General features: G+C 45.9%; 1 protein-coding gene across 6 annotated transcripts in view; it reads left to right on the forward strand.

The window, feature by feature from the left end:
• Positions 1-10,000, forward strand: part of Klp31E (kinesin-like protein 31E) — a 433,444-nt gene that overhangs the window by 320,567 nt on the left and 102,877 nt on the right. For all 6 annotated transcript variants that reach the window (XR_012967722.1, XR_012967726.1, XR_012967725.1 and 3 more), the window contains exon 3: positions 1,869-2,096. Coding sequence is in view for 1 of the 6 variants with exons in the window: in XM_076211681.1 (XP_076067796.1) it covers positions 1,869-2,096 (228 nt within the window). In the remaining 5 variants the exon portion in view is untranslated. The remainder of the gene's footprint in view (positions 1-1,868; positions 2,097-10,000) is intronic.

Below are 10,000 nucleotides of genomic sequence, written 5' to 3' on the forward strand. Positions count from 1 at the left end.
TTAGATTCCGGAGTTTAGGTTCCGGGGTTTAGATTCCGGAGTTTAGGTTCCGGGGTTTAGTTCCAGGAGTCTGGGGTCTGATTTTTAGGCCATTACGGAACATCTGTACCGTTCCAGGATGGCCATGTCCAGTATCAGAAGTAATGGACACGGAGGGATGCGAAAGGAGGAGGGCGGAGGAGGAGGAGGAGGAGGAAGAGGAAGATATGTAGAAGAGGGGAAAGGGAGAGAATGGAAGAGAGAAAGGGTTCCATTTTCTCATTCCGTTTAGAGGACACGGCGGAAATTGAAGTGTCAGTCAGGGGCGTGAGCATTTATGCACTATTCTCTGTCGTGGCAAACGAACATGGTTTCCATAAGCAAGTGCACGGTCGAGGCGATGCCAGTGGTTTCCTCGAGGACAATTGTTGTAAGATAAACTGAATCAACCAAACAGACACAGGCTAGAAGTTGACTGTGTGGAATACTTGTATGATTGACTAAAGGTTAGACAACTTTATGGGTGGGGATGACAGGTGGTCATGGACATGGAGCTGCCCAGTGTAGGTCTTATGGTCTCTTGCAGTCTCCTTCGTTCTTATGTTCTTGATTAAAGTTTTTAGACACTGGCGATGTGATTGTTTATTAATAGCACCATATTTGTTTACAAGATGCTCTCGTATATGAAACACACTTGTATTATCGAGTGTTTAACCGTGAGTGTCCACTGCAGGACCCCGGTCTATCTCCTCGTTTGTGATACAGCCTTACCGCAGTGGCTTGATCCTGTTTTGTCCCGTATTTATGTCGTTGAAAATTTGGACAAATGAGTTGGCTATTGGCGGCAAATGAGATGATTTTTGCGCCAAAAGAGATGCTTTTGGCGCCAAATGAGATGCTTTTGGCGCCAAACGAAATGTTTTTTGCGCAAAACGAGATGCTTTTTGCGCCAAACGAGATGCTTTTGGTGCCAAACGAGATGCTTTTGGAGACCAGTGAGATGCTTTTGGCGCCAAATTGAGATGCTTTTGGCGCCAAATGAGATGCTTTTGGCGCCATGTGGCTTTTGTACCACTTTGTGTCATAACACATGGCACTCCAGTTAGAGTAGTTTCATGTTTTAGATGGTTTAATAGTTTTGTGTAGTTGCTGAGTGAATCTGGGCCGTAGGGATGTCGTTAACTCATTGAAAGGTCGACTGCATAATACATGCAGCCGGTACCTTGTACAGGAGTGGAGGGGTGGGGGGGAATTCCCTCTAAATTATCTAATGCTAGCCAGTATAGATACATAAGACTGCAATCCTCTCAGATGTATTAAGCAGGATTTTATCAGGATTTTTTTTTTTTTTTACAAAGCTCAATAGAAATATCGGGCGTGAGATAGTACGTGTTCAAGACAACGCTACCGAATGGGTTAATGATAAAAAAAAAAAAATAAAAAAAAAAGTGGGGTCGAAAAAAATGGATCGAGTTGCGTGACATACTCGCAGTCCGTCCTGTAATATGACTATGAAGATGATACACATTTTGTTTTATACAGACACGCAAATGGACTGGAAAAATAAGCCCTCATGTAACCCTTAGGGTCCACACACACACACACACACACACACACACACACACACACACACACACACACACACACACACACACACACACACACACACACACACACACGCACACACACACACACGTGTACATAATGTACACACGCGGAAACATACACTCCCGCTACGTACACACAGTGCACACACGCATGTACACATACACATACAAACACGCATGTCTGCATAATGTATTCTACATTGTAGTAGAAGTCGATAAAGCTTGTTCCTCATTGGACCTCGGCCCGTCTAACACTTCTGTCTGTCTTCTGTCTCTTTCCAGACGGGCTCTGGGAAAACGTACACGATGGGGACGGGCCTGGAAGTGGAGTCCGGGCCCGACACCCAGGGGATCATTCCCCGGGCGGTGGAGCACCTGTTCGCGGGGATCGATGAGAGACGGGCCCGTGCCCGCGCTGAGGAAATCACGCCCCCGGAGTTCAAGATCTCCGCCCACTTCATGGAACTCTACAACGAAGAAGTCATCGATCTCTTCGACCCAGGATTTAGGGTGAGTGTGGTCCTCCTCCTCTTTTTTTTTAAATACTATGTAATAGGGTGAGTGCTCTCTCTCTCTCTCTCTCTCTCTCTCTCTCTCTCTCTCTCTCTCTCTCTCTCTCTCTCTCTTTCTCTCTTTGAGATGTAAAGTACCAGCTGCCTCATCACAACAGCTGTGCAGTAGAAGAAAGGCCAGGCCATAACCATTCCCTCGATGCGTCTACTGAAGTCTTTATGTCTATGGTGAATGTGGTGTATAGAAAATGTCTTAGCTCCCTTAAGGTCAGCAGGAGTCCTATGCAGAGCTCCAAGTCGGACTGAGTCTTTGTAAGCACTCTTCAATGTAAAGTTTATATTTATACATGTGTGTGTATGTGAGTGATTGTATATGTACACACGTGTGTATGTTTAATAATAATAATAATAATAATAATAGGTTTATTGAAATAGCAGTGATACACTGACAATAATACAATACAGTAATTATATGAGTAATACGCCTGACAATAATGCAATACAGTAATTATATGAGTGATATGCCTAATCTAATTTTTATAATGAGTTTATTGTGCGAACAATGGATGTAATAGCACTGTTCTTGTATCGGTCAGTCCTCGGTGCTCTGATGTGTGTGTGTGTGTGTGTGTGTGTGTGTGTGTGTGTGTGTGTGTGTGTGTGTGTGTGTCGACAGCAATGTAAGCAAGTGACTAGTGCCATGGGAGTTGGAGAGAGGACAAAGACTGACGTCGATGGCATTGGTTGCAGAATGATGCGAGTTCGTGAGAGAGCAAGAAAATTCGGGGCGAGGTGCCGGTGGGGTTGGCCTGTGTGGAACTGTCACGCGTGTCCCGGCGCCGATACGCGGGACTTCGGAGGCGCTGAGATCGTAAAAATGGATTTTTATTCATCCGGTGTGACGCTCACGACGCTGTGTCATGGCATCGGACACGATCACCTTTCCCCAGGTGCTGACACGATCACCTTTCCCCAGGTGCTTCGTAGGAATGAAAATCGAACCTGAAGGAGACTTGTTGGTCTGTAACAAGGCCAATAAAGAAAGAGGAGGGAAATTGACTATATTATGTAGCTTCGGTTGAACCTGAAGGAGACTTGTTGGTCTGTAACAAGGCCAATAAAGAAAGAGGAGGGAAATTGACTATATTATGTAGCTTCGGCTTTGTCGATCCCTCAGAACTTAATTTACCAGTGTCTTACCTTGAATAATAATAATGATAATGATAATAATAATAGTAATAATAATAATGATAATAATAATAATAAAGAAAAATCGCCTTTGGTAAATCTTTATCTGCAAACAGCGTCGTCTGGTCGATGTTCCTTTGAAAATTTTAACATAAAGACATAATGAAAGGGACTGCAAGAGACCATAAGGCCTACACTAGGCAGTTCCATGTCCATGACCACCTGTCATCCCCATCCATAAAGTTGCCGAACGTTTTCCTAAAACAACCGATAGTTTCAGCGCTCACTACATGGTTATTAAGTTGACCATTCTATTGGTAAATCAGTTCTTGCGTATAGAGAAGTTGGATAGAATATTTTTTTAACATTGTCGTATCGCTTTCATATAATGCAAAGAAACACGAGAAGGTGGTAGATTCCACATACCATCAGAAATGACCACCGCTTGATTGTATTATTACGTCGTTTGACTTTGAACAATTGAAGGTCTTGGACTCTTTCTATCGTGTATTTTTATTATTATTATTGTTATTATTATTATTATGCGCGTATAATCGAGGAAATTGTCCCCCATTGATATAGTCTTCATAACGGTGGTAAATGAGAATTTTTATATTTTTTCTTCATTCTTCTTCTTCGTGAAGAACTCCAATGCGACATTTATTCGAGTCTTTATGGTACAAAAGCCCTCCCGGCCTTCGTGAGATTAACTACACATGTGGATATTAAACTGTTGCAATGATGGAACATAGTTGATGAGAAAATACTTTTTATTACAAAGGACTGGTGTGTGTGTGTGTGTGTGCGTGTGTGTGTGTGTGTGTGTGTGTGTGAGTGGGTGTGTGTGTGTGTGTGTGTGTGTGTGCGTGTGTGTGTGTGTGTGTGTGTTTGTGCGTGCGTGATCAACAGCGAAAGCTGCATGTGGATGGTCAAATGTCAGGATGGACAACACAACCTCTAGACGTGACTGTACGAGACCACCATTCATGGGAGTTATGTCTAATATAACCTTTGGTTATTGTTTTGGCTATCAGTGGTGCTATTTTTGTTGCTGATGATTGTGTTAATAGTGGTGGTAGTGATGATGGATGTTCCTGTTATGCTCTGCAGTTGACCAGCGCTTCTATCCTTGCGGACACTCTCGCTCTGGTGATAGTGTTGGTGGTGGTAATGGTGGAATATGTGACACCAGGCGGCGTTGCAATGCCGAGCGGACTCATGGTGGAGTCGGAAGAGGATACGTACAGGATGCAAAAGCAGAGTTCTGACACGAGCGACAACGCGTTGGAGGACACTTCTTATGTAAGCGCTCGATTAAGCTCTGCTCACGGAAGGCTACTGCGGTCCTGCAGGGGATGGGATCGTTTCCGCCTCAGGCACCGATCGCAGGAACGTTCAGAACCGACAGTGCCTTCCACAGAGGTTCCCACCATTGTAACAGACACAATCACTGTAGTGCCTTCTGTGACAGTGCCGCAGACACGGTTCCTTACAGTGCCTCACTGTCACGAATACTGTGATATCTGTTCTGAAGAGTACTAACCACGACAGATAGTCAAGTATTGATACCACTCGTTAATATCCCTACTGCTGTGACTTCTGATACTATTAGTACTATTGCTGTTGGTACTGCTACTATACCACCACCCATCAACTACCAACCACCACCTACCAACCACCACCACTTCCACCCGTTCATCCTCCATCACCACCACCACTGCCAGGGTGTCAAGATGCCAAGATGTCAAGATGTTGTGGGGGGGGGGGAACCAATTGGTGCCTCGTTCCCGTTGTCAAAATCGTGCCGCTTTGTACACCATGACAAACAGACTCTTTATCGTATATGTGCGTGCGCGCTTGTATGTATACGTGTGTGTATGTATACGTGTGTGTGTGTGTGTATGTGTGTGTGTGTGATTGAAAATAAGGGATACAACAAACATGGGGCTGAATAGACGATGCAGTGCAGGATCAGTTATACCGGCAGGAAGCCCATGTATTGAAGACGCCAAGAAATCTACACTTAGAGACGCATAACTGTTCCCTGTCTGTGTAGTCGCCTTTGCTTCGTGTTCATGAAGAGCCAGGGCAAGTGGCACGCAGTAGCCATTAGGATCAAACCGGGGAGTTTGTAATTACGAGTTTGGGTTCAGGCGGACTACGTCACAGCACCACGTGTAATATAGAATACGTTATACAGGGTAATAGTGGTGGTCGGGGGAGACGGATCACGTGACCTCTAAATCCATGACGAGGTCATCTTGTGAACAGGTTGCTATGGTTACAATAGATTAAGATTACATAGAAAGAGGCAGACAAGAGACCTTTCGGTCCATGAATGGTTGGATACCAAAAAAAAGAAAAAGAGAGAGAGAGAGAGAGAGAGAGAGAGAGAGAGAGAGGAAAAATATACGGACAGATTAAATGTAGACAAAATAATCGATTGACATCCATTACAGCATATTGCTTCGGCGCTTGTTCAACTGTCTCTAAACGTGGTCGTGGTAACTGATACACGATGAAAGCATAGCTGGGCGTAGTGTAGAATTATGTTATGTCCTCTGGTCTCCGGCCCAATCTTCGTTTATGTGTTTGTCGCCGGCACAGCAACCGGTTACGGCTTCTGCAACTTCGATCACAGGAACGGTGAGGGGAAGAGTATCAACTGCGTGAGCTGGCAGGAGTTACAACGAGGGAGAACGAGGGGAACGTATCGACCTCGTGCAAGCCCGCCCGCCAGAGTGTGACTCACGACGCTCGCCTTCAGAAGCGTGGTTTGGTCTCTGGGTGGACGCAGGGCCTTCGCATGGTGGACGGGGGTGTGGGGAGGATATGCCCTGGGTCGGTAATTCTAGTCAGGACATGTCAAAGGAGCCCTGGCTATTTTAAAGTAATAATATGAAATTTGCGTTAGAATCAACAATGAAATATTTTTCCCCTTATGCTTTCTGCAATTAGGGGCATTAAATACAATGTTCAAAATCCGTTTAATTATTTTGCAAGCGAATAGCTAAAACAGACTGTAAGGGGTGGTGGAGATGGGAAATGGGGGGGAGGGGGAGGGGGGGGGTGCGTCACTGAGACCTTTGCCCCGGGGTAGCACTTAGGCACATAAGTGCTCTGGGTTGACGGAGTCCGCGCCGCGTAGACCCCGAGACCGTACACCCAAAGGTCGTGGGAGCTTCCTAGGAGTCCAAGAAACTACATTTCTAGTGACGTCACGTTTCAGAATACATTTCCTAGCTGCCAACAAGGCGCGTTCCAGCCCCGAACTTCATTGCATTGCAAATTTGGGAGTCCGAGAGAGGCTACATGGTCTGGAAAGGGTCCGTCTTCAGTTGCTCCTTCAGAGTTCCTTCTTGGGTAGTGGTTCTTAACCTTGTTGGAGGTACTGAACCCCGCAGGTTTCATACATGCATTCATCGAACCCTTCGTAGTTGGAAAAATATAATGTTTTTTTTGTTTCAAATTCAAAACATAGGAACTATATACTGTATTACCCCGCAAGTTTCATACATGCATTCATCGAACCCTTCGTTGTTGGAAAAATAAAATGCTTTTTTTTTTCTTCAAATTCAAAACATAGGAACTATATACTGTATTACCCCGCAAGTTTCATACATGCATTCATCGAACCCTTCGTAGTTGGAATTTTTTTTTTTCAAATTCAAAACATAGAAACTATATACTGTATTACCCCGCAAGTTTCATACATGCATTCATCGAACCCTTCGTTGTTGGAAAAATAAAATGTGTTTTTTTTTCTTCAAATTCAAAACATAGGAACTATATACTGTATTAGTGCACTAACTATACCATGGATCATTTGCACACGAAATCACTGTGTTCAAAGAACAAAATCTACAAAACATGAATTTCACATAAAACAAAAACATAATGAATATTTGGGGTGAACCCAAGGGTGAACCAAACCGCCGAACCCCGGGAACTGACTCACCGAACCCCTGGGGTTCGATCGAACCCAGGTTAAGAAACACTGTTCTTGCGGCTGAGCTGGCTGGTGCTTCTTCTAAATGTTCCCCTTTGTGGCTGTAGTAGATCGATTTGTCCATTTTCCCCCTTATAAGCGAGGTAGCCAGCCAAGTCGAAGTCATATACCCACTCCCATGCACCACCATTTCCCCCTTTCCCATGTTAGCTCCTCATGGATGTCGGGTCATCCCTGTATCCCGGCCACTGCCCTGGGTCAGAAGCATTGCAGAAAGACACAGTACACAAATACTGAATGAAATTATCTGTCGCTAGCTGAGATAAGGAGGCTGATGGTCTTTGGTATTGGAAAGTTTCTCTATATAAAGAGTTTTTAGTAATATGAAGCCTATCCATAGAATTAGTAGGCTTTATTGAGAGGAACGTACCCAGTTCGTCTAAAGACAGACGAATTCCCCGGTAATACACGACTGCATGTTAATACAGTGATCCGAACGTTTGGGTTACAGTGATCCGAACGTTTGGGTTGCAGTGATCCGAGCGTTTGGGTTACAGTGATCCGAACGTTTGGGTTACAGTGATCCGAACGTTTGGGTTACAGTGATCCGAACGTTTGGGTTACAGTGAACCGAACGTTTGGGTTACAGTGATCCGAACGTTTGGGTTACAGTGATCCAAACGTTTGGGTTACAGTGATCCGAACGTTTGTTAGTGATCTTAACGTTCATATTACACTGATCTTAACGTATATTTTACAGTGATCCAAACGTTTATGTTAGTGATCCAACGTTCATGTTAGTGATACGAACGTTTATGTTAGTGATCCGAACGTTTGTGATACAGAGCGGAGATCCAGGCGGCAACCAAGGGCAAGCCTGGAATGCGGTCCCCGTTGACTCACCGCCACGCCACGGCGCGCCACGCTCGGCCGCCACCGCCGCCGCCCGCGTTGCGTGCAACCAAGCGGCCACGCAACACCGGGGGTTGGAGTACGAGTCTTGGTGTGGGAGGTCCACAGCACGTGACTCGGCTCTCTGTTGAGCCTGCGGGGGGCCTTGTGTGTATTTACCTAGTTGTAACTTACAGGAAGGGGAGCTACGTTCGTGGTGTCCCGTCTGTGTATCTCGCAGTATCGAAATTGTTCTTAAATTCGTGTATATTTTTTTTACACACTATCATTTCGTCCACTTTGTTCCATGTATCCACCACTGTGTGTGTGTGTGTGTGTGTGTGTGTGTGTGTGTGTGTGTGTGTGTGTGTGTGTGTGTGCGAGCGCGCCAGGTAGCTGTATGTGTAAATGTGTGGAGGTCGTTGTTGTAGTTGTAATTTAAGTATGTTTTGTAAATACCTGAAGTGAAGTGAATCGCTAGTAACAGCGAGAATCATACAAATAAATTCCGACACCCGCCCCGGGAATCGAACCGAGGCCTGGCTTGATGCCAAACCAGTCGGTGCTGTAATGGTTAGACGTCAAGCTAGGCCTCGCTTCGATTCCCGGGGCGACTGTTGGAAATGATTTGCTTTGTGAAGTTGTTTTTATTAATGTTTATATTACACACACACACACACACACACACACACACACACACACACACACACACACACACACACACACACACACACACACACACACACACACACACACACACACACACACACACACACACACACACACACACACACACACACGCACACGACTCGTGGCGCAGTTGGTAGAGTTCCCGGCTGCCACTACGGAGCTCCGGGTTCGAATCCCGTCCAGGGCTGAAATAATTTCAGTATCGGTGCGCTGCGGGTTGTTACTCCAACTCTCGTAGGCAGGGAGTTGGGTGTGTTGGCACGTGTAAGGTCACAGCATTACTCATAGATCAGTTATATACGAGCTCTGAGCTCGCTTCCGGAAGGGAAATGGCTGTCTATCACGAGTCCAGCACGTGATCCAAAGACCATGGTGAATCTCACACACACACACACACACACACACACACACACACACACACACACACACACACACACACACACACACATATATATATATATATATACGTGTGTATTTGTGAACACACACTTTTCCGCCTCGTAATAAAACAGCCATAAAAAGTATACAATTGTATGATAGTAATAACCATTTAGTGGTCGAACTGATGGTGTCGCAATTGTTCTCTCTAGAGGGAATCTCTGAAATTCGGAAATCTCCAAAATTCAGAACTAGAAAAAATCTATGAAATACTTCTGGACGCCAAAAGCACTTTCTGTTGTTCTGGGACATTTTTGAAATACATTCTTACCGAAATTTTGAGATTTCTGAAATTTTGAGATTTCTGTAATTTTGAGATTTCTGATATTCCTAATAGAAGAAGGAGAGACCACCCGCCTCCTCCTCCTCTCCTCCTCCCCTCCTCCCCTCCTCCTCCTCCCCTGCTCCTCCCCCCCTCCTCCTCCCCTCCTCCCCTCCTCCTCCTCCCCTCCTCCTCCTCCCCTCCTCCTCCTCCTCCCCTCCTCCTCCCCTCCTCCTCCTCCTCCCCTCCTCCTCCTCCCCTCCTCCTCCCCTCCTCCCCTCCTCCTCCTCCTCTTCGCCGACTCCCTCCCCTTTACCCCTCCTCCCCTTCCCCCTCCTCCTCCCCTTCCCCCTCCTCCTCCCCTTCCCCTCCTCCCTTTCCTCCCTCATCTTCCCCCTCATCCTCCCTTCCCCCTCCTCCCCTTCCCCCTTCTCTTCCTCCACCTCCCCCTTCACCCCCACCTCCCCCTTCACCCCCACCTCCC

The sequence above is a fragment of the Oratosquilla oratoria genome, chromosome 29, assembly GCF_046742065.1.
Source record: "Oratosquilla oratoria isolate Oo_2021 chromosome 29, ASM4674206v1, whole genome shotgun sequence".
Lineage (NCBI taxonomy): Eukaryota > Metazoa > Arthropoda > Malacostraca > Stomatopoda > Squillidae > Oratosquilla > Oratosquilla oratoria.